This window comes from Poromitra crassiceps (genome assembly GCF_964638095.1).
Source record: "Poromitra crassiceps genome assembly, contig: HAP1_SCAFFOLD_537, whole genome shotgun sequence".
Lineage (NCBI taxonomy): Eukaryota > Metazoa > Chordata > Actinopteri > Beryciformes > Melamphaidae > Poromitra > Poromitra crassiceps.
In genome coordinates, this window is record NW_028151871.1 from 50082 (window position 1) to 75587 (window position 25506).

The window sequence follows — 25506 nt, forward strand, 5'->3', positions numbered from 1 at the left end:
GATCCTGAAAAAATTAGTGGTGACGAACATTATATGGTATCATTTGTCTGTATACTGGTACGGAGGCTCATCTTACTGAACTGGAAACAGAAATCTGCACCAACCCATTTAAACCTAATGAATGATGTAATGAAGCATTTGGAACTGGAAAAAATAAAGTTCTCTCTGAGGAAGCAGGAACACAAGTTTGATAAGATTTGGCAAAACCTTTTGTAGATCATTTCAGGAGTATGAATGTGTCGGGCAGGAGTGGAGAGGGTCTCCTTTGAATACTAGTGTCAAGGAGGAACACATAGTATTTTTTTATTTTATTGTGCATCCAATTATGTGTTGTAGTTTTGTTTTTTGTCAGGTGTTTTTGTTTGTGTTGTCTGTTTTAATATGTTTTTAAGCCTGTGCGTATGTCTGCGATTTGTACTGTTCTGTCTTATGTGCAAAAAATAATAAACACAGTTTAAAAAAAAAGAAAGAATTAAAACATCCACAACCATCGAAATATTGCAGTCTTTATTTCAACGACATGTTTAATATCAATGTCTAGATCAACTTTGAAGTTGCTAGACTCTAGTTTTGCTCTATAGATCAGCTGAACAATATCCAGCAGCTGGACCAACTCCCCAGCCCGAAAAAGTTGCTGCCCTCTGCTGGTCCTGCAAGCACAGACATTTTTCCATCATCACCCAAAACATTTCCTCTCTGTGTTTTAGAAAAGTTGGGTCTCATCACCACACACAGCACAACTCTCCCACATGACACTTAACACATGCACAAGCCCTTGTAGAACATAGAAACAAAAGAACTGAACCAGTGACATACAGAAGTCATGTCAATTTGAGCTGTCAAATCGCAGCTTCGATATCTTAAATCAACGCTTCAATATTTGACATGGGTCGCATAGATGTTTCTGCTGCTTGGACCACCAAATCCTTCAAAGTCTGATTCTCACGGATTTGTTTTCCGAGTCTTCACAACTGGAGTGATCATCATTAGGAACCTTTTTACGAAGGAAATCTCACATGAGCTCAGATTAGAATAAACCTGACATTCAAATCCAAACAAGAGGCACAAAGGTTGTGAGCAAACTTAACATCCCAACAATAGCCAATTCTTTTAGACCTGCAGACAAACCCCCCCCCCCATCCCCCCAAATCTGATACCGGTACATATAAACCAGTTATTTTATCAAATTATTAATATTTATCATGTAAATTATGTATACAAATACATTCTGAATACTGTATTTTGGAGATACTTTTGTCAGTTCCAGAAGCATGTCTGCAAACGCATGATCTCCCTCCCCGCCTCTCTCCTCGTCCCGTATCAGCTCAATACCGAACACGTCTTTTAGTTTCCAACTACGGGGCGATTCCGTATATTAAGTGATGGTTGGCAACCCTACTCACGACGTACTGTGAGTGTTGCTCATGTGAGTGTGCTTCAGTTGGACAGAGACACACTTACACGTCATGCAGGTGTGATCGGGGGCTAGTGTCCCCACGCTCTCCCACGTGTCCGTCTCGTCACTGTACCACTGTACCATGGGCTCATCCGCCCCAGAGGACGTGCCCAGTATGTAGATCATTCCATCCACCACAGCAGCATCATTAACAGAGTACCAATCTTCTTTCAGGGGACAACACATTAGGGCTGTCACTTTTTCCCAAAATAAAATTCGAACGAACTTTAATTGCCCGAAATTCGTTCGAATATATTCGAAGTTTTTTGGTTAATTAAAACGCGCATTCCAGGGATATCGTATTTACAGCAGTGATAATGGCGCGCGCATCCGAGAGCTTGGTTGTCAGGGGTCGCACTTCGGAGATTCCAGGGCGACGTGCTGCACTCTCCGCTCGGCAACACGAAGGCAGCTGGCTGCTTGCGGCTCACTGAGCTCCAATCCTCCCATCAAAAGGCTCTTCCCGGGGGGAGCGCCACAACACACTGAATCCCACTCGATTTTGCAGGCGGAACACGCCAGGATTGGCCAAAGCCCAATCCAGTCCCCAGAATTGTCAAATAAAATCATCAACATGATACTATTGTAACAGGCTCTGGATCTGACCAACCAGCATCAACAGGGGCAAAGAACAACCAGACAGAGGAACGTTCAATTATTTATTTATCTAAAAATGGTCAAAAAGATTCAAGTCCCAAAGAGTCTATGGGCTCAGGGCAGGGCAGCAGTGCAGTTGATGCGGGGTGGGAAACAAAGGTCCAGATCCTACTGCTTGTATAGATTCCTCAAGGCCCAGGGTCAGCGCTGCGTGTTGGTTGAGTTCGATTCAGTTCAGGGTGGTGGCTGGCAATGCTCTTCAGCCTCGACTACACCCAACTCCAGTCCAACACTTCAGCAACGCTCCACAATGTACCCTGGCCTGCACACAGGACACAAACAGAATAATGAGTCAAGAGCACCAACAGAATAATAAGTCAAGAGCACACAGGAGAAGAATAGTCGAGCACAACATTACATTACAATAAAGCTGAACACCATACCTGCACACAGGACACAAACAGAATAATGAGTGACAAGCATTTGCTGCGTGTGGCTATTTATAGACCAGTGAGTGGAGGCACACCCAGACACACCTGCCTTCAATTACTCCCAATCACACCAGAGCCAAAGTAAAGTCCAAAGTCAAGTTCACACACCCCACCAAGTCACTGCAAACCAAAACACACCCAAAATCAATGACACCCAACGTGAAGGCAAGTATAATGAGCTGATACCAGTACCACAGGTTTACCCTGTTACACTATGACCCGCCTCTCAACCTGTCATCTTAGACAAACTATGTTTTCAGTCTGAAACGGACTCATATGCACGTGACGAACGGGTTCAGTTCGACTTTAAGAGTGGATTCCCAACTGGACTTTTTGATTTGTCCTTTGGTCTGTCACTTAAATTATAGCCAACCCCTGTGTACACGGTGAATGTTTCCTTGTGATTGGTTTGAGTTATACTGACGTAAATCTCGTAATTTCCCTTCATTCGCTTCGCTACTCGATTCAACTTTGAGGAAACATTTATGTAAACACATGAAATTGTCCGCCAACTTGTCCTCTAGAACGATGTGAAGTCAGTTTTTAATTTTCGTGAGTTTGAAAAGTCTTGTCGAAATGTGCAGTGCGCCGTGTAAAAACCACCCCCTGTTTCTTTCTGCTTTGTCTTGGTGATTACAGGGCCTGAACAGCCTGCGGCTCAACAACGCTCTCTGTGATGTCACCCTGTGCTGTGGGGGGCAGGAGTTCCCCTGCCACCGTGCTGTACTGGCCTCATGTAGCTCTTACTTCCAGGCAATGTTTTCCACGGGCTTCAGAGAGTCCAGACAGGAACGGGTTCCCATCAGTGGAGTTGAACCTCAGATGATCGGCTTGCTGGTGAGCTATTGCTACACATCACAGGTGGTCATCTCCAAAGCAAATGTGCAGGCCCTGCTAGCAGCGGCTAACCTGCTGGACTTTATGGTGGTTCGAGAGGCCTGCTGTCGGTTCATGGAGCATCAGATGTCTGTAATGAACTGTGTGGGGATCCACTTCTTTGCCAAGGCCCACTCCTTTAAGGAGCTGGAGAAACGCAGCATGGACTACATCCTCCGGCACTTCAGCACTGTTTACCAGCAGGAGGAGTTCCTGTCTCTCTCTGTAGACCAACTGACGGAGATCATTGGTGACGATGTCAACGTGCCCAATGAGGAGATGGTGTTAGAGGCCGCCATGTTATGGCTGAACAAATGCTCTACCCGCAAACAGAGCTTTGGAAAGGTCTTGGAGCATATCCGTCTGCCTCTCATCAGCTCCTCCTACCTCCACGACGTGATGCAGTCTCTGGATGTGGAGAAAGAGTACCAGGACTACCTGCTGCTGAAGGACTACCGTGAAGAGCTCTCCTGCTGCAGGGCGTGGTCCACAGTGATCCTGACAGTGGATCATAGCGTGGATAGCTTTGATCCTGTGACTAATCAATGGAAGTACCTGGGCTGCCTGCCCCTCGATGTATACGATCACATTCTGGTGGCGTCAGGCTCTACTGTGTATTTGGCTGGAGGGCAATTACGTGATGGTTCATTCAGCAGGAAGATGTGGCGCTACGACTCCTGCTTGGACTCATGGTTGGAGCTGGCTCCCATGAATGTAGCTCGTGCACATTGCCACCTGGTGATGCTGAATGGCTATGTGTTTGCGGTGGGCGGGTGCGATGGCAATGAAATAGACTCTGTGGAGTGCTACAACCCCATCACCAACTCCTGGCTTTTTATAGTCTACCAAAATGGCAGACGTCCACCGTTCTTCTGTGGTGTCCCTCGACGGACTGCTCTATCTTGCTGGTGGTTTGCTGGACGGCTCTCAAACAAATCGAGTCCAGGTGTACGACCCTAAAACCGCTGTCTGGGCAGAGGTGGCACCTATGCAGATCACTCGCTATGGCGCAGCTGCCTGTGCACTCAAAGGAAAGATCTATGTTATAGGTGGGTTTGAGTGCACCACAGGCAACAACTCGGATACGGTGGAGTGTTACAACCCCAAGAGCGATCAGTGGACCATGTGTTGTAGGGCTGTCACTTTTCATTCGAAATTCGAATGCAACTTCGAATGTGGGGGAAGGGGTTCGTTTTCGAAATGTAATTTGAATGTTCGATTTTTTTTTATTTTTTTTTTTATTATTATAGATATTTTTTTTATGAACCAAAATTAACCAACTGCTGCTTGCTGGTAATGTTAATCCCATGTCAGAAAAAGTCTCCAGATTTGTCGCGTTAGTCTCTTCTGAGAAAGATTGTCTCCAGGGTCTGAAAAGTTGTCTAGAGTTGGATGCAGCCAAGTTTGTGAGGCAGTGTTGTGACTGTGAGCGTCCAAGCTAACACGTCGGGCTGATGCCCGGTGGCCTGCAGTGGGTTGCACCAGCTGTGCGTAAGTTGAAACGTAAGTTAGTTTGAACGTAAAGTCTCACTAAGTCCGAGTTTACGCACTACTAAAAATATTTGGGTTGCACCAAGTGAAATAGTTACAACAGGCATAAGTTAGAACTTAAAATTTACACCTACGTCTTACTAGGTGTAAAGTCCTCCGTAAAATAGCAGTTGGCACGGATTGCAACTTGGCACAGTGGCGCATCGTTGTTTTGCGTCCGCAACGCGCTCTCCGTGATAAATTACACCCTTTGATATTTATGACTCACGCTTTTGTTTCCCACAAGCTGCAGCACTGCATACAAATTAAAATAACCGCAACAATTTAGTGAGGCAGGATGGTGGTATAGCCTACAATACTGATGAAGAGCTCACAGATAAACGTTAACAGTAATATGAACCTAAACGAACGTTACTCAATAACGTTCTCATTTGATTAGTGTTGATGAAATATGAAAGCACTAATTTGCGGTGGGCAACATGTCCTGTTTTCACTCCACTTAAACAACCGTAAATAAACACCGTTTCCACCGTGCTTTTCACTGATTGGTCACAGATACTGTACACGTCATTGTCTGCGACACTATTTTGGTTAGTATGGACTTTAGGGTCTACTAGTTAAGATGTACCTTACGTCTCCGTGGTGCAACCAAACAAAGACACAACTTTAGTGTCAAACTAGCTAGTTTGAACGTAGCAGTTAGTGTGGACTTTACACCCTAACTTAAGACAGAACTTACGTTCAGCTGGTGCAACAGGCTGCTGGACTGAATTTTTTTTATTTTTTATTTTTTAATGAATCTCAATAGATTCTCTATGGAGCAGCTCCAGATACTGGCTAGTCTCTCCCACACCAAAGGAGTATGCATGAATTTTTTTTAATCGAGTGGCATTAGCCACTTTCAGTCACACTGCATTAAAAGATACCAAGACTTATTCTGAACCTCCAATTAATTTAGCATACAGTTTGCTGCTCCTGACAGAAAATGTGCCAAACTATTTGCATGGATTTGCATGAATTGCTGCTGAACTTGTTCACAGTGCTCTGGGTGTTTTGACATGCAGTCAAACATACTGGAACTTGTCTGAGAACTAATTAAAAGATTATGGCAGTTGAGTTGGTAAGAGTGTGGAAACTCTAGTGGCTTTCTACGGCATCAAAGCAATATTCAGTATCATGCTGCAGGGAGACACAATCAATTTACCGAAGTAACTATCATCTTATTTATGCACAGTCTAATCAACATTTGTGCCAATTAACATTTCTCTCCCAGAGCCAGAAACCAGAGAACTAGAACTAAAACATGTGATGAAATCAATACCCAATTTCCCCCGTGGGGATCATTAAAGTCTCGTTTAATCTCCATAGGAAATGAATTGGGGATGTTTTCTGTTTCAGAAATGACTTAAGGCTATCATAGAACAAAGTAGGGCTGCAATAAACACTTATTTTCATTGACGATTAATCTGTTGATTATTTTCTCAATTAATCGATTAGTTGTTTGGTCTATAAAATGTCAGAAAATGGTGAAAAATTGGATGGTGTTCCCCTTTAAGTAGGATATTATCAAGAGCATCCTGGTATAAAGTCCAGTCCATAGGCTGGTGCAAGTCGTGCACCTGGATAATATCTCCAGACATTTACTCTTGTGATAGGTGCATTTTGCAACAGTCTGTTATGGCTGGCAACTGTGGAAGTTCCAGGAGCCTGCATCAGAGCATTTAACCATCACATGTACACGAAACATACTAAGGTACAAGGGCACAAATATGAACCCATGGTTAAGCGTACAGTATTAGTACCCTAATTGTTTTGTAAGGATAAACAGTGTGTTTGGGCTTTGGTACTATCTAAAGACTAGACTAATAGAAAGGGACCTTATATCTGCAACAGGGAAAACATTATGTCTTCTTATGAGCTGCTATGTCGAAATCGATGGCAAAAGGTTCTGACTGGTCGTCTCCTTGGATGTTGACCTTTGGAAATGGGTCTATTTTCTGCCACTACTATGCTGATCTGCAATCAGATTTACTGTCAGCTAGGTCAGTTATTTAGAAAAATAGCATTCAGTCCAACACAAGTTAATGATAAGCTTTGTTAACTGCCTGGTGTGTGTGTGTGTGTACCCCCACCTCCCTTCCGCATGCACGCACACGCACACACACACACACACACACAGATACAGGGCCAGACGCCAGGTGTACAGACATCGGGTACAAGTGCAGCACAGAAGTAGAATATTTTTAAAATCCCTGTATTCAGACTATAAACCTCAGCACTTTGTTTATAGCTTTCCAGTTTTCTTCATGCATCTGCTAGTTGATGCCCGAATATAGGACACTGTGGACCAATATCAAATAGAAAATATCTGTTTTGAAAAGATACAAAATAACAAAGACATTTTCTTATTGCAGGATTTCACTTTTTCTGACACTGACAGCTTTCATTTTATTTATGTCTTATGTCTTATTCAGAGCAACCGACAATGAGTGCCACATAAGCTTCAATAAAAAGATCACCAACATGACAATTAAGGCAGAGCCAGGATTGAGAATGCCTGCAGCCAGGACATTGATGAGGTCAAAACGTCCAAGAGGAAGGTCAGCAAAGAGAAATCACTATAATAATCCTATAATATTCCTATACGAGGGATCAGCCGAGCAGCATTTTGGTAAACAAACCGCGTCACTGGGTGGCAACGGCAATGGAACCCTATGGAGCCCAAGTGGGCGCGAGGCTTGAGTGTCTGACTCTAGCCGGCCAGCTCTGTTTACATTTTAAAAACTGCGACAGTTCACACAACTTTAACACGACATGCATATATTATACATCAAACTCTTGAGCTAATTCTGCTCTCACTCAGAATGTCAAAATATAACCGATGTGATGTATAGTTTTTGAGATTAACGTTTGTTTGGCACAACTCATACTACTGTATTAACTGCCGCAGGGTTATGGGTGGCAACTGGCAAGTGACGTCACGCTGATTCGTCCTATTGGGTCATATAATGTGTCTGTGTTACCCAATAGCGACTTTATAGTGACATTATCGTACTTGTGTTTTATCTCCTATAGCATCACTATAATATTTCTATAATAGCCTATTCCTTTATGCACTAATTTCCCTGTGATATTTGTATTATATATGAATGAGTGCAAGTGTCAATCATTTCTTACATATTGTAACGAAGTGGGTTTCGTCCAAGGAACTGGAGACTTGAAGTTGGTACAGGCTTTTTATTCTTGTCTTCACAATACACGCTCCTAGCAGCTAGCTTCGCTGCTAGCTCTACAACCACCCGGTCAGCTCCCTCGCATAGCCTGACTGGCCTCCGCCCCGGCCGCTGGTCACATATATCCCCTTCCCCCTAGGAACACACCCACACATATCAGTTCCTAGCCAAGCACGGAAACACCCCAATACACGTAATTACCCGATACGTTACACTTCCCCCACACAACTTTAATGTCGCTTCCACGCGACATGCACAACCCACACACATCCCCCTGTACCAAAACACACCCAACACAATATTTTTCCCATCACCACATCAAATTCTAATTCCCCAACAAACAGTCTTTCTTTTCAGCACCCCCGTCATAATGTCCAGTTTTCATTAGGTACTCCGTAATGTCTAGTTTTCCATTAGGTACCCCCATAATGTCTAGTTTCCCATTAGGCACTCCATAATGTCTAGTTTTTCATTATTTCCTTCTTTTTCACACATTTCAATTCAAACACAAGCCCCCACATTTCCCTTAGCTTTTCTTTTAAACCCCATTTCCATCCCCCCTTTTCCCAGCTTCACCAATTCCCCCTGAAGCACTCTTTTCGGTCCCCCCTTTTGTTTGTTCCAGTAGCCAAATGCTCGAACGAGCACCGGATCGACATCCTCGTCCTCCGGTCTCCACTCGCGGCCGTCGACTCTCCAGCTGACCCTGGCGTCGTCCTCCCGGCCTCGCACTCGCTCGTTTTTCCGTCCCCCTCCTCCAGGGTTGAGGACAGCAGAGCGAACACCACCGGCGTCGATCTTCCCCTCGGCTCTCCGCTCGTTTTTCCGTCCCCCTCCTCCAGGGTTGAGGACAGCAGAGCGAACACCACCGGCGTCGATCTTCCCCTCGGCTCTCCGCAGTGCAACGTTAGGGGGTGTATAGCGGTTAGGCTGGGCCGGTTCCCCCGGCGGTAACCCCTCTCGCTCACTCGGAGACACGAGCGTCGCTCTCCCGACTGTAACAACGCTGCAGACGATGTCCCTCTCTTCCCTCTGGCTGTTCACGCTCTTCCCAGCCTGCGTCTCACCTCCGGCCTCCACACTCTCAGTGCAGTCCCTGGCCAAGTGCTCCGGTGACTGGCAAGTCCAGCAGAGTCTCACCTGTCTGCCGCCTGCACGTCTCTCTTGTCCCGCTGCCCCCCGATCTCCGACAGCCTCTGGACACTCTCTGGCTAGATGTCCGATCGCGCTACATGCCCAGCAGGCTCCCTGCTGTCCATGTCGTTGTCCCGCATACCCGGTCCGTCTCCCGGAACCGCATCGGCACCACCTCGCCACGTGGCCCGGCTCTCTGCAGGTCCAACACAGTCTCTTCCGTGGCTCTTCCGGCCGCTCTCCCCGCTGCATTACCTCCGCGCTCATCAAGTCCACCCGCTGCATGACTTCTCGCAGCGCCCGCATCACCTCTACTGCCCAGGCAGGAGTCTCTTCTACCAGCCGTCCGACCTCTCTCAACACACGGGCCTCCATGCCCGCCAGCATCGAGCTGATCCCCGCCGTCAGCTCTCCTTTCCTCCCGTTCACCGATGGCCATTCTCCGGAGATACTTGATTCTCCACGCACCATCGCACGTGGTTTTAGCAGCTAGCAGTTAGCACCCCTGGTAGCTAACTTACTAGCGCTAGTTCTAGAGCCAAAAAGCCGCACCACCCGTCTCTTTTGCCGTTCCTTCTCACCCTCTCCCCTCTCGGCCGAATCAGAGGCGTTACCGCTTTACTTCTGCACCAATGTAACGAAGTGGGTTTCGTCCAAGGAACTGGAGACTTGAAGTTGGTACAGGCTTTTTATTCTTGTCTTCACAATACACGCTCCTAGCAGCTAGCTTCGCTGCTAGCTCTACAACCACCCGGTCAGCTCCCTCACATAGCCTGACTGGCCTCCGCCCCGGCCGCTGGTCACATATATCCCCTTCCCCCTAGGAACACACCCACACATATCAGTTCCTAGCCAAGCACGGAAACACCCCAATACACGTAATTACCCGATACGTTACAATATTAACTTAAAGGTCAATTGATAATTCACTTATTGGAGTTTGTATTTTCTGAATGGAAGCTATGGGGAAGCGCCATTATAGTTTTGGCGCCATCTACTGGTGAGAAAATAGGTTCAGTCGAGCAGAGGAGGAGACGCCAGCAGTTACCATGACAGAACACAACGTTAAAAAAGGGGGGGTGGGAAACTTCAAAGAACATTTTCCGCGAAATGAGTAACGTTAACGTTGTATGATAACGTTAAAGTTATTTCTAGAGAAGACAGAAATAGCAAACAGACGGTAGGTGGATTTCATTGTTGTATAGGCCTACCTCAAAGTGAAAAGCTGCTTCAAGGAAGTTAAGTTAGCTATTAGCTAGTAGGCTACGCCTGCCAGTTCCTATGTAGTTAAGCTAACATAACATTTTAAAGCTAAAGTTACTCCTGCTTTGAGCTATTATAGCGTTAGATGAAACTGACCGTTTTATTTGGTGATTTCCTCTGATGGACTGCACTGATGTGAAGAACACAACAGAAATACACTGGTCTAGAGAATAAGTTCTATGTTTGTCCATTTTGTGTGGTAGTGGTGTGCATTTCTATGTCCCTAACCCTACTACACATTGGATCATCCAATAGGCAGTATATTAATTAGGCTAATTAATTAGTCTTCTTCTTCTTCTATAGAGCTGAACAGTCACCTGACAGTATTGACATTACTGTAACAGATAGTCTTGATAAAGAAATTAGGCTCAATTTATCACCTTTAGTGGAAATAAATAGGCTGCCATTTGTATGTGTTTCAGGTCTGTGCCCTGCAGCCAAATTTAACATTGAGCCAAGTCCATGTGGGAGATCAATTAGTAGCCTTGAGCTATATTCATGACACTGACCTGCACTGGTTTGTCCCAGAGAGATGTTGTCAACACAGCCAAGTAAGTATGCTACATGCAGGCCACCACTGATCAGGCCACACATAAGAAACATTCACAATGTTCTCAACAATGATCTCATCCCACAGAGGGACCAGAGGTACATTCAGGCACCCTTGCTGTTTCAGAGACTGATAGTATTGTGGAATCTTGTAAACCAGGTACAGTAGGTAAAACAACTTGAGAGGGGGGGAGCATTATTTAAAAAAAAATGCACTATATATAATGCACTATATGCTATTGTTTCCCAGACACACATTTATTTCATTCTGTGTGCACACTTGAGAATGAGGAAGACACGGCAGACCCCGTTCAAAGTGCCAAATGACAATGACATTTTCCTGCTGAGGATGAAGGAAAAGGAGAAGCGAAAAGAGGTGTGTGTGTGTGTGCGTCTGTCTGTCTGTCTGTGAGTACAGCTGTGTGTCTGTGTCTGTGAATACAGCTGTGTGTGTGTGTGTATAACTGAAAATGTATCGCTTGTTTACCTCCACGCCCAGGAGATGCGCGCGTATCTGTCTCTGCCCGTCCACCAGAAGACGACCCACGCTGGGCGTATGAGGGCTCAGCAGAGGGAGCTGAGGAGAGAGCTGGCAGAGACACTGGAGGAGGAGAAGATGAAGAGTCAGCCTAAAAGCCTACAGGGCAGACCCACCCTGAGGAGGGCCATGATGACTGGAGGTACGTTGTGTAGCATTTTTAAACATCCGCGAGAAAGGAAAGACGAGGAGAGAGGGGCGACGACAACTTCTCAGCATTTGTCTCATGTGTTTACAGGAATGTCTCAGAAAGACGGGGCTAATGATTTATTGATGTTAAATGTACCTCCACAGAAAATGTGGAGAAGGAGAGCAAAGTGGACTTCATTACCAAGAAACGGGAGATGTTCCTGCTGGAGGTAAGAACCTTTAAGAGTCTTTAAACCGTCTCACAGCTGGAACGACATCCAGCTTCAAACCTTTATGGAAATGTTTGATTCATTTTGTCTGATTGTTTACAGTCCATCTGCTTACTGTGGCCAGCTTGTAGGGGTTCTGTCAAGCAAGAAGGATTTTATTACCTCATGTTCATAATTTGCTCCAATTATATTCAATACCGTCCATGCAATAGAATAACCAGATCAATCCAGGTCAAACTGGCTACACGATCCTGTATTATTTTCACATATTAAAACTCACTTCAGCTTAGGGTTGTCGCAATACTAGAATTTCTAACATCGATACGGATACCCAGGAAAATATCGATAGCCTACTCGATACCATTTTTGACAACACATGATGACGACACATCAAGAGACATAAAAATAAACGAAGACAGAGGCACGCATAATTCTGCATAATCTAGGCCCGATAAAACTAATTAAATCACTCGTACCGGTATGTTTGATTTTTCATTAAAACAAAGCACTTCTGGTATCGATACCTGTTGCAAATGGGTATTGTATCAATTTTAAATTGTTAGCATTGATGCTTATCGATACTGTTACAACCTTACTTCAGCTATTTATCTCTTAGAAGCATAAAATACATAACGAGGCAGCTGGATTCGCGTGAGATCATGATCACACAACAAATCCATCTTGCCACGCTCCAATCTATTGGTTTGAATCTGAACCACCAGTGGTTCACACCAATCAGCATCCTATGTGGCAGTGATGTGACCAATCACCTGCCAGGTAGTTTTTGAGAGTGCCTGCCCTTTGAAACCGGTGCCTCGTTCCCAGACAGTTATGTATCGTATTCTGATTCCCTGGAACCCCAAGAACAAGATGAGCCGGCACAAAAATTTGGCTAGGATGATTGAAGTTTGTAATATAAAAATAATTAATTATGAAACCTGCTGAGGTACAGTACAAAAATAGAAGAAAGCAATAAGCTACAAAAATGACCTCTTAATAATAATATTGGAGTAAGAAATTCTCCATTGAAAACGAGCCACACCCAAATCCCGTCTCTCAGACTGATCCAGTTAGCTAACAGACGGTTTTGAGCGAGACTGATCTCCAATGCCCCAGTGTCTGTTTTATAACAATCAATGAAGTTTTTCCCCTATACACACACACACACACCACGAAAGTTCATCTATAGTTAAACCTCAAAAATGCATATCATGCGTCACAGGGGTTCAACCAAAGTTCCTTTGTGGTTAAACCATACCTCGCTTCTTGTAAGGTCCTCCATCTATCGACCCCACTTTCCCCCGAAAAAGAGCGAGGACAGGAAGTCTCCATTTGCACCTGCACAGGATGCCTGTGCAGTCCTGCAGCCTGCAAACACGCCGCTTCGACTCCTCTATAGGGCCTATACATAAGGTCATTCTAGGCTACTGAGTTTGGGACAAAATTGTTGCTTTTTCCAACATATGTGAAAACAGACTATAAAGTACAAAAGCATTACAGTAAATACAGTGTAGTGTCTTCTTTTTTCCACCACCCGTCCACCCTCCTGTCTTTTCTCTACTCCTCCCTCCCCTCTCCTCCTCAGTACGCTCTGATGGTGAAGCGAGAGGAGATCCAGAAGTTGGAAGATGCCAGCGCCAAGGAGGAGAGGAGGCTGAGGCGGGCCCAGCAGATGCTGGAGGACGACGCCCTCCTGTTTGAGGAGTTTCTCAAAGAGAACGACAAGAACTCTGTGGAGGCCATCAAGATGTAAGCGCTGTCTGGATAGAACGTACCGTATAGTTTATATTAGGATGTACGATGATGTAACAGACATTGTCTTTGCAGTGCTGAACAGGAGACCAAATCCAAACTGGAAAGGATGGCTGAGATCAAGAGGCTGACCACTGAAATGGTCACCATCAAAAGGTAGACCTCTGTTAATGTTGTCTGCTAAACCTCTATGGGTGCATCATGTACAGTATGTTTTATGTGTTAATGTTGTCTACTAAACCTCTATGGGTGCATCATGTACAGTATGTTTTATGTGTTAATGTTGTCTGCTAAACCTCTATGGGTGCATGTACAGTATGTTTTATGTTCAAAGTGATTACCCAGCAGTTGCATGGAAATCCACCATTAAAAAAAAGGTGAATAATTGTTGGATGTATTTTTCTACAACAGCTATTTTGCAGTGATGTTTTATTGTCTGTCTTTCCTGGTATTTCTCCCACAGTGAAATCTCCAAGAATGATGAAATCCTGAAGGAGTATCAAATGTATAAGGACTTCCTGTTCAAGCTGTCTCCTCCAGAGTGGCAGGAGGCCCAGAAGACCAAGACTCGGCAAGCTAAAGCACAAAGAGACTCTCAGGACAAGGACAAAGATGAGACTGAGACAGAGACAGAGTCCAAAACAGGCATTAAGCACAGTAAGTGTTTTTCCTGCGTGTAAATTAACACAAAGTGGAGGGAGAATCCAACATGAAAAAGATTATAAGACAGGGAATCACTTTCTCACACAATGTAAATTACAATTTTACAATGTAGCGGTATTTGAACTTGATATGAATCTCTGTTTAAATCACAATTGCAATCTAGTATGTAGACTATAGATGGCACTGTGTATGCATGCAGGCTTGGAGAGCAAGGCATCAGGTGCAGGTGGAGCATTGCCTCCCATCAGAAGCTCCAGGCTGGCCTCCAGACAGAGCAGCAAGTCCCCAGCACGCACGCACAAACCGTAAGCAAACACCAACAGATATTTGCGCTGTAAATTCATGTATTTTTTTATATATTCTCATTTTCTTATACAGTATTAGTGTTGGAGTACACGCGATCGGTCTTGGTGTTAAGACTGGTCTCAAGACCACATTTCGATTGTCTCGGTCTTGTCTCGGAATCACCCTCCCTCGGTCTCGGTCTTGACTCGATCTCGGACAAGCCGTACTCTGGATTTTATTTCAAGACCAGTCAAAACCACAACTCCAGTAACATTATTGCCTGCCTGTGTATTGTCTGATTTATTTATTTTTCATCTTATTTTTACTGTGATTGTGTGTAAACCCCGCCCCCCTTCAATTGCAACCAATAAATTTGCAGTTTGAAAGTTTTACCACTGAAACCACTCCCCTCATGCGCCAAGGAAGACAACATAAGGAGACAAGGCATGGGAGAGCAGAGCAGGGAGCCAGGGACCCCATCATTTCCTTTCATTTTCATAGTATATATATATACGGTATATATTTTGATATTGAACACAATTTTTGACTCTTTTTCTTTGTCTCATTATGTTTTACTATCATTTTGGACATTTTGCAGACATTTCCTATATTTTTGTTGATATGTTCTAGTTTTGAAATCCTATTTTTCTTCCTTACACTGTCATCTTATCTACTCTAATGATGATTTTATGGGTACTGAACCTAAAGTCTGTTTCCACAACATTTCAGGACCCCCGTTTCAAAGCCGGATAGCGACAGCTCAGAATATGAGGTTAGTTTCCCAGAAGTGAAAATCAAAATCCGCTGAAGTGGCATCGGTCCTGAGTGTTCATGTGTGTGCGGTGTCGCCCCCCTGTAGGATGAACCGGAGATCTACTTCTCGGACCCCCAGCAGCTATTCGATCTGCTAACGGAGCTGCAGGAGCAGAACCTGTCTCTGATCCGTAACTCTGGAGAGACGGAGGAGCAGCTGGAGGAGCTCCGTCAGGCCGTGGAGACCAGCACGAGGAAGCTGTAAGGGCCAAGGTTGCGACGGGTCAAGGGTCAACAGCTGAAGGCTTTACGTTTAGGGGAGCACAGATCAGCACTTTCTGAACACTGAAAAGAACAGGCTGAACTTTAAATACCCTTTTTGGCTTTAAACCAGCAATAAGTGTGATAACTGAAACTAATGTGTGCTATGTGGAGATTTCATTGATACATAATGATATAAACCAATAGGCAATATCCACACTGCGTTGCTGTTTTCGCCTCTTTTCTAGAGCTTGTTGTCAAATTCCGCTCCTGAACGAAGCTCCTCCTGTGCAATTTAGCAGCTTTTTCTTTACTCGATTGTCTCCTCCCTCGCTGTTTAAAAGCAGCACTCTCTATCCCCCTCCCATTCCTGAAAATGTTCTCATAATGAAGGATAATGAAGGAATCGATAAAGTGAGCGAGTAAACTTGCTAAACTAGTAAACGTGTTACTTGCCACTTCATTGTGGGACATGTAACCTTCAGCAGGAGAAAGATCTAGCAAAGTGAGACTGGTAACCGGCGGGAATTCTCTGTTGCCACTGTTAGCTTAACTGTTAGGCCTTGTTTGTCCTTGGTAGACCTCTGTAATGATCATAATTCAGAAATTACATATGGGCACAAATATAAACCCCTTTGTTTTACAATTGAAGACATCCATCCGTTGCTCTTTCCTGTGTGTCTGAAGGGAACAGGATGCAGAGCAGCTCATGGTGCAGATCAACCTCATGAACCAGAGCATCGCCAGAGAGAAGGAGAGGGCTGCCGAGCTCCAACTGAAGGTCCACTTTTTCAACTCTGAAAAATTCAAGGCAGGAGACCAGGTAAAGGGAGCCGACTGTTGAATTGCATTATTTTCCAACATCACTTTTTTCAAATGTCGATTTAAAGCTGCACCGGGGCAACTTCACACGCTGGTGGATCCAAATGGCAGTGAGTGATAATTATTTGAAAAGTTTCAACTTCAAATAGCCAGAAATCCTGTAATGTGATGTGATGTCAGGAAACTGTACTAGGGATGCACCGATATGAACATTTTGGCCGATGCCGCTAACTGATATTAAGATTGCTGTTATGGCCGATAACCGATATTTACCGATGTCGATATGATCTGTATAAAAACACATTTCTATGATAATAACATTTTGTACATAGTGAAAAACACATGTAAACACTGAATTTGAAAAAGTTATACATTTCTTTATTTCAAAAACATTTGTAAAAGCCCATAAATCATAGATTTACTGCATTATTTCATCTCAATGCTTAGAATTTGGCTGATACCGATAACCGATATTAACATTGCAACATCGGACCGATACCGATATGTTAAAAAATGACTAACATCGGCCGATACCGATATGATTGCCGATATATCGTGCATCTCTAAACTGTACACATGTAAACATGTTCACAGCCCAACCGCTCTGTGATGCTTTTCTACCAAAGGAAACCAAAGGCATGAAAGAGGAAAAGATTGAATAGTGGCATTCCTAACCTGTTTCCATCACGCCAAGGATGAGTTCACCCAAAAATGAAAATTCAGTCATTATCTACTCATGCACATGGATGCCGGTGGAGGTTTTTTGGTCCACAAAACATGTGTGCCGTTTTTCTGGGAACAGAGATACAGCATTCAAATGACCAACTTTCAAATGTAACATGACTAAATTTTCATTTTTTTGGTGAACTTATCCTTTAACCTGGTTCATTCCACCCCCTCTCTCCTCCTTACCTTCTCATCTTCCCATTGCACCTCCTCCCCTCGTTGACAGGACAGCATGTTGGATGCTCTGGCTTCTAAGGTGGAGGAAGTGTACCGTTGCTGTGTGGATGACAAGAGGGCCAACCTCAGCACCCTGCAGATGCTGACCACCATCGAGAAGCACCTGTCTGTGCTGTTGGAGAACATGGAGAGCATCCCTCCAGAAACCCTGGAGAAAGTGGGCAAGCTCAAAGACAGGGAGAGGAGGATCAGGTATGGACCAGTGACCGTCTGGCTCTTTGGACCCTCTGGGGGCGTAGCTGTCAAACAGAGAAGCATGCTTCCTCAAAGCAAGTGTGTGTGTGTGTGTGTGTGTGTGTGTGTGTGTGTCTCTCTCTCTCTCTCTCCCTGCATCCTGTGGTGATGTAGGCAGCGTGAGGACAAGCAGAGGCAGCAGACAGAACACCAGGAGGAAAGGTTGAAGAAGTCCTTGGAGAGATCTGAGGCCGACATCAAGAAAACAGTTAAGTCTTTCGCTTAAAGGTGCAACATGTAGCATTTTAAAGTCCCCATGAAATGGAAGTATCAGGGGGGCACGGTGGCTCAGTGGTAGAGCTGTCGCCTCACAGCTAGAAGGTCCTGGGTTCGATTCCCACCTGGGACGCTGTGAGCGCTGAAGGAATGCGTGCCTGTCCGCATGTCCTCGAGTGCCCACCGCCCGGCTGGGGTCGTCAAAAGGGCCTTTCTGTGTGGAGTTTGCATGTTCTCCCCATGCCCCCTGGGGGTTTGGGAGGGGAACCGGTTGGAATAGCGTGATCCTCCCACGTGCTATGTCCTACCGGTGAAGCTTCCCCTGTCAGGTGAAAAGAAGCGGCTGGCTAACTGCCCATGTCTCGGAGGAAGCATGGAGCCAATTTCGGCTCTCCCCAGATCGGCAGAGGGTGGAGCAGCAACCAGGATAAATAAATTAAATTAGCACTAATGGGGGATAAAAAATCTGGAAAAAAAACATTATAAGAAATGGAAGTATCAGAGTACAGAGTATAGTTTATGATAAATATGCTAACCAATAAAACCATCAGATTGAATGATCCCTCACTGCATTATATCCCTTAACTGTTTATTGTCTCTTCTACTGTAACATGTAGTTAAGATGGTCCTTATTCAGTAACAAGTTTACTGTTAGAAACAAACCCAGTGACAAGGCTAAAAGGCCAGGCGTCGTTCATTTCAGATAGGAAGAAAGCTCATGTCCAGATCCAAACCTGTTGCCCGGAAGATCAAGCAGAACAACGTGAACATCTCTGACCAGGAGGAAGTCCACACACCTACCTCTTGACCTGAAGACCCTGCTGACAGCCACAACAGAGATCTACTTAGAAGACAGCTGTAGTGTTTTGTACAAGTTATTTGATCTTCAATAAAGCTGCATTTCTTCATTTGCAGTCACAAGTTCTGTATGTGATTGTGCAATGACTTCACACAATGAATGCTCATTTTCTAGACATTTTCAGTGGTTATTAGGAGGTGCTGACTGTCGTCAGTTACACATACAGTATGTAGGCTTTCAATCAATTGTGTTCCCCACAAACTACCAAATATTACAATATTCACATTGTTTTCATGGCTTTGCATTTCAATTGTACTGTTTTGTGTTGACTGTCAGGACAAGCTTCATGAAAACCCCAATAAAATATATCTGGTTAAGATGTTAAAACATCTTTTTTCTATTAAACAGGGTTCGTACAGCTTTTTGAGAGTAAAATTCAAGGACTTTCAGAGTGCTGAGAGCAGAGCGGTCGCCCCTCATGATGCGGAGTGGAGCTGAATGGCGTTCCTGTTCATTTTGGAGCCCATGTTAATCTAGTGTAATGCACATTTACAGACAGCAGATTTGATCATTCGTTTGATAGGCCTATAGTAGCTGAGATAAACCTATGAAAACGTTTTCTGAAAATGTACCTGTAATTAAAAAAAATTGTCTGGCCCACTTGAGACCAAATTGGGTTGCATGTAGCCTGTGCATGAACTAAAATGAGTTTGACCCCGCTGATCTAACTGGGGTCAACTGAGCCGTCAAAACATGGTGCCGGCCGTGACACACATGAAAACATCAGCATGCAGCAAGCAGCAGCAGTGGGTTGCACCAGCTGTGCGTAAGTTGAAACGTAAGCTAGTTTGAACGTAAAGTCTCACTAAGTCCGAGTTTACGCACTACTAAAAATATTTGGGTTGCACCAAGTGAAATAGTTACAACGTAGGCATAAGTTAGAACTTAAAATTTACACCTACGTCTTACTAGGTGTAAAGTCCTCCGTAAAATAAGCAGTTGGCACGGATTGCAACTTGGCACCGTGGCGCATCGTTGTTTTGCGTCGGTAACGCGCTCTCCGTGATCAATAATTACACCCTTTGATATTGATGACTCACGCTTTTGTTTCCCACAAGCTGCAGCACTGCATACAAATTAAAATAACCGCAACAATTTAGCAGGCAGGATGGTGCTAAATTAGCCTACAATACTGATAGAGCTCACAGATAAACATTAACAGTAATATGAACCTAAACGAACGTTACTCAATAACGTTCTCATTTGGTTAGTGTTGATGAAATATAAAAGCACTAATTTGCGGTGGGCAACATGTCCTGTTTTCACTCCACTTACTTAAACAACGGTAAATAAACACCGTTTCCACCGTGCTTTTCACTGATTGGTCACATATACTGTACACGTCATTTTCTGCGACACTATTTTGGCTAGTGTGAGGTTTAAGGACTACTAGTTAAGATGTATCTTACGTCTCCGTGGTGCAACTCAACAAAGACACAACTTTAGTGTCAAACTAACTAGTTTGAACGTAGCAGTTAGTGTGGACTTTACACCCTAACTTAAGACAGAACTTACGTTCAGCTGGTGCAACAGGCTGCTGGTCTCTATTTCATCTCAACTCTTCTCTCACTCTGGCAGGAAGTAGCTGCTCCAATTCCAGTAAGCCAATCCAGCTGAGTGGCTGAGACAGTGGGGACAATGCCTTTTGTAACTCACACACAATGCACTATGGCTTTTTTAGAGTGAGGTGTTAGTATGAGGGAAGTCATGACTTCCCTCATAAGTCATGACTTCATAAGTCATGACTTCTGAGGGAAGTCATAGTATGTCATGACATAAGTCATGACTTATGTCATGACTTATGAAGTCATGACTTCCCTCATAAGTCATGACTTCATAAGTCATGACTTCATAAGTCATGACTTCCCTCATAAGTCATGACTTCATAAGTCATGACTTCATAAGTCATGACATAAGTCATGACTTATGTCATGACATAAGTCATGACATAAGTCATGACTCCAGCCTCTGGCAGACTCCACTGCCAAGATGGTTGTACATAATGGCAGCAAACCAATTCCAAACAACCATCCCTCTTGTGTGTGTGTGTGTGTGTGTGTGTGTGTGTGTGTGTGTGTGTGTGTGTGTGTGTGCGTGTGTGTGTGTGTGTCTGCCTGCGTGTGTCTGCTTGCGTGTGTGTGTGCGTGATTCTCAAGGTTGGGTACCCGGGTAGTGCAACGGTAGATTCCCTGCCTACCAACATAAGGGTCGTAGGTTTGAGCCCCTGTGTTACCCTCGGGCTTGGTCGTGGCGTCCATCCAGACACAATTGGCCGTGCCTGTGGGTGGGAAGCCAGAATGAAAAGAAGAGAGAGAAAAAAAAAACATAATTCTCTAGGTTGATCTGAAGGACAGACCTCGCTCTTCACAAGCTTATAAGGGTTGGTAATTAGAGATGTTCTTAATATTTTCCTCTTGTTCTGTCAGATGGCACACCCCATCACTCTGTGTTCTCTACAAGCACAATATAGAGCCCCTTTTTTCTCCTTCAAACACACGCACACACACACACACACACACACACACACCCCCCGTTCACATACTTACATACATGTTTCTTTCTCCACGGTGGCATATATTATAATATTCTCTGTGAAAGGCTTTTACGCCCTGTGCTGTATGGTGCACGCCATTCATTTCACTGTGCAGAGAGACAGCCAGCGGGCTGAGAACACAGCTGCTGCAGATGCACAGCAGCATGTTGTTGTTGTTGTGGCTTGATGGTGATGTTGCTCATGGCCTCACTAAAGCATCTCTTTGTCTGCTGGCTAAGTGGAGTGAGGTTACACTCTCTTCTTTTATCAGGCTTTTACCGCTTCCCCCTCCCGCCCATTAGAGGTCATCCTACCACATCTCCTGCCGCGCGCTTACATGTTTAAAAGCCTTTTCCCTCCGGCTATACTGTTTGTTACCCTATTTATTATTTGACCATGCCTCTGATTGATACGCTCTGTTATAATATCACTCTATCTTGCTTTTTCCCCGTGTCTTTATATCTGTCTTGCCCCCCCCCCCCCCCCTCCCTCCTGTGTTTGTGTCTGTTGATGAGCAGAAGTGCTGCCCAGGCAGGTGTCTGCCCTGCCATTTATACGAGACAGTAACACAGAGTCTACCATTGATCCTAACACACACCAGATCCTAACACACACCAGATCCTAACACACACCAGATCCTAACACACACCATTGATCCTAACACACACCAGATCCTAACACACACCATTGATCCTAACACACACCATTGATCCTAACACACACCAGATCCTAACACACACCAGATCCTAACACACACCAGATCCTAACACACACCATATCCTAACACACACCAGATCCTAACACACACCAGATCCTAACACACACCAGATCCTAACACACACCAGATCCTAACACACACCAGATCCTAACACACACCAGATCCTAACACACACCAGATCCTAACACACACCAGATCCTAACACACACCAGAACCTAACACACACCATTGATCCTAACACACACCAGATCCTAACACACACCATTGATCCTAACACACACCAGATCCTAACACACACCATTGATCCTAACACACACCAGATCCTAACACACACCATTGATCCTAACACACACCAGATCCTAACACACACCAGATCCTAACAAACACCAGATCCTAACACACACCAGATCCTAACACACACCAGATCCTAACACACACCAGATCCTAACACACACCAGATCCTAACACACACCATTGATCCTAACAAACACCAGATCCTAACACACACCAGATCCTAACACACACACCATTGATCCTAACACACACCAGATCCTAACACACACCAGATCCTAACACACACCAGATCCTAACACACACCAGATCCTAACACACACCAGATCCTAACACACACCAGATCCTAACACACACCAGATCCTAACACACATATGCAGTCCATATGGGGATGGAGGTGGTTTATATTCTCCTGTTTCTTCGGGCGCTTGTGAAACAAAACTGCATTAGGTTATGGACATTCTGAATACTGCATGACAAGCGGTGAGGGAAAACCGGTCCAAACCGGTCCAGGGGGGAACCAGGATTGAAGCGTTTGAATATAGAGAACAGCACTAACTTTTTGCAGAGAACTTGTTGTCCTTCCGTGTTTTAGCACTCTTCTTCAAACAATTGTCACAGATGAATCTGGAAAAAAGAGAGAATATGTATATCATTTTTTGTCACTATTACCACGGAAGACATGCAACGGCACTGCCGTCCCTCTGGGAAAATGAGGGGGGAAGAGAACTCACCCAGATGGCCAGATGACATTGTAGTGTAAGACGCATATCTGGTGCATCTTCCGTCCGCAATCTTTACATTCAACAAACCTGAAGAGAAGGAAGAAAAGAAAAGGAACATGTAAGACTTTTCAGTGGGAATAAAGAGCGCCCCGCCCTGGCTGTCGCTGAAAAGGTCACAGGCTTGATCCTCGCAACCTTGTCAGTGTGTTGAGCGAATTCTGAAAATGCAAAAAAGCGAACCAGCGAACAAATTGTCACACAGCTTCCGGTTGTGCTGCCAGTGGCCTTCATCTGTATGACAACTTAACTGCAGAGGACAGCAAGCAACACAAACATCTCCATTCAGTTTCATCTTCCTCCTCAAATTGAACTCGGTGAAAGACAAACACTGCATAATCGAGGTGGGCCCATTATTTTCGGATGGAAGTGTGTGACGCTGCGATTCCATTCAGCAGGGGGCGCTGCTGAGCTGCCCCGGGGGCTCTACTGAAACCCAACCGATTGATCTGAAAGCTAGGGAGAAAATATGGAGACCGTGCACCAAAAGCAAAAACACAAAGCCAGATGTGTGCTGCAGAACTAGGATTTACTTTCAAATATGCGATCGGGAACAAGAATGTAGGTAAAGGAGCAGGAGAAACGATTATTCAACAGAAAATGAGGCTAACTCAAAGTAACCATATCCTTTTATGATGATGATGTAACATTAGTCTCTCTCACTGAAAGGGCGTGAGGCTGCGTCTACTTACGGTTCAGGGTCTAGTGTGTCATTCTTCTTCCTTTCAAACTGGTCTTTGATATCATTCTGCAGGAGAAGCAAAGGAATTGGAGGGAGAGTGAAAAGAAGAGACAGTCAGAAAGAGACACAGACACACACACAGGCAGGTATTATTAAGCCAAATCTAAAAATAAAGAACAACTTTGAGGCATTTTTCTACCCGCACAAAAAACAAACGCAATTCGTTAATTAGTTGCTCAGGACGGAGCGAGAGCTGGGCTGCTGTTATGTTCATGGCAATGGTCTGTACGGCACGCACAGGATTACTCTAGTCTACACGGTGGTTGAGACTGAATTTGTGAGCATGTGTGTATGTATTTACTGTTGCTCTATGTTACTCCAATAATGCATACTGAATGATGGATTTGAGGTTGAAGTCCAACCCAATGGAGGACCTAAACGCAGGCGGAATAGTGCGATGACAACAGAAATGTTGTCTGTTACCCTCAGCTTTCAAATACAATGAAACATGGGGAACAATGGCATAGTGAGCAGGGATGTCTCCAGTTGGCTTTCAAATAGGGTTATGACCAAAGCAAGGGGGGGAACGAAAAGGATGTTTTAACAATGTGATGATGGGTACCATGAATAATAAACAAGCCACAAGTCTCCGGTGATGACGGCATGTCTGACAAAAAGTGTTTTTTGAAATATGCGGGTGGCAAATTGAGTTCGTTTTTGCGTCGGTAAAGTCAACAGCAGGTTCCCTTACGTCTGCGGCTGTGCGGGATCGTCACCCAACGTCACGCTGTCCCCTTGGATCTCATTGAAGCACTTCTCACAGAAATGATACCTGCAAAGGAAACAATCCATTCAGCACCTTCAAAATAGTACAAGTGGTTGAAATAACAGTTGAGTGTGCCTAGGTTTATTTTATTTTAAGTGTATAAATGTGTAATATTGTAATATTCAGGACTCCGCTACTTGTTTATGTGTCAGATACGACGGCGTGCAAAATAACACGAGTGTTTTGTGCATTACAATAGAGAGAGGGGGAATCCCTGAGCTCCCCGCTGAGAGTGTGAATCGACCACGCTGCAGGAGCCCCATGCTGTATCATTACTGCTGCTGCACAGCTCCCGTTCTCAAAGTGCCCCGTCAAGAAGAGAATCCCCGCCACAAACAAGAGCTGCAGTTACACAGACCATGCAGCAGGGGGTGCAAGGTAACATGGAGTGAGCAGGTCATCTGCCTGGCTTTCAACAAGAGGAAAACGCAATGATACGCAACGGCAACACCAAGGCATTATATTTTCAGCTGCCTGACAAAAGAGGGAGCAGCGATCAGTGAATTAAACGGAGTCCCTGAATGGATGCTGAGAGAGAGGAAAACATCAACACTGCCTTGTGTCAAGCCGTCCCAATTCCTCTGTTACCAACAGTCTTTTGGGGTGAGTGTTTCTATAATTCAGGGGTGTCCACACTTTTTTGCCTTGCGAGCTTACTTTTAAAATGACCAGCTCAACAGTGACCACGCCAGGCCACAGCTGTCATGAGAAACCTACCGCCTGGGTCACGGTGTTCACTCTACAGCTACAGGGCAACAGAGCCCACTGGCCTGGGTCACGGTGTTCACTCTACAGCTACAGGGCAACAGAGCCCACTGGCCTGGGTCACAGTGTTCACTCTACAGCTACAGGGCAACAGAGCCCACTGGCCTGGGTCAC

At 44.8% G+C, this 25506-nt stretch overlaps 2 protein-coding genes and 1 pseudogene across 3 annotated transcripts in view; 2 read left to right on the top strand and 1 right to left on the bottom strand.

The window, feature by feature from the left end:
• The first annotated feature begins 2305 nt into the window (after nt 1-2305).
• On the top strand, nt 2306-7952 carry LOC310771338 (kelch-like protein 24; annotated as a pseudogene). Its single transcript has 3 exons — nt 2306-2365; nt 3184-4550; nt 7942-7952. The product of its transcript is annotated as a kelch-like protein 24 (transcript).
• Nucleotides 7953-11376: 3424 nt separating this feature from the next.
• LOC310771339 (cilia- and flagella-associated protein 100-like) lies at nt 11377-17946 on the top strand (the record flags this gene model as incomplete). Its single annotated transcript, XM_083663972.1, has 12 exons — nt 11377-11466; nt 11590-11770; nt 11923-11987; nt 13573-13736; nt 13815-13895; nt 14203-14396; nt 14602-14707; nt 15417-15459; nt 15547-15701; nt 16389-16524; nt 17476-17678; nt 17835-17946. 12 exons carry the CDS (start codon nt 11377-11379, stop codon nt 17944-17946), a joined length of 1530 nt encoding a protein of 509 aa, XP_083520098.1.
• Nucleotides 17947-22891: 4945 nt separating this feature from the next.
• The window catches only part of LOC310771340 (CREB-binding protein-like), a gene marked incomplete at both ends in the record, with an annotated part of 31241 nt that continues 28626 nt past the window's right edge, over nt 22892-25506 (bottom strand). Inside the window, 3 exons of the mRNA XM_083663973.1 lie at nt 22892-22964; nt 23072-23149; nt 24553-24633. Of these exons, the coding sequence (XP_083520099.1) occupies nt 22892-22964; nt 23072-23149; nt 24553-24633 (232 nt within the window). The remainder of the gene's footprint in view (nt 22965-23071; nt 23150-24552; nt 24634-25506) is intronic.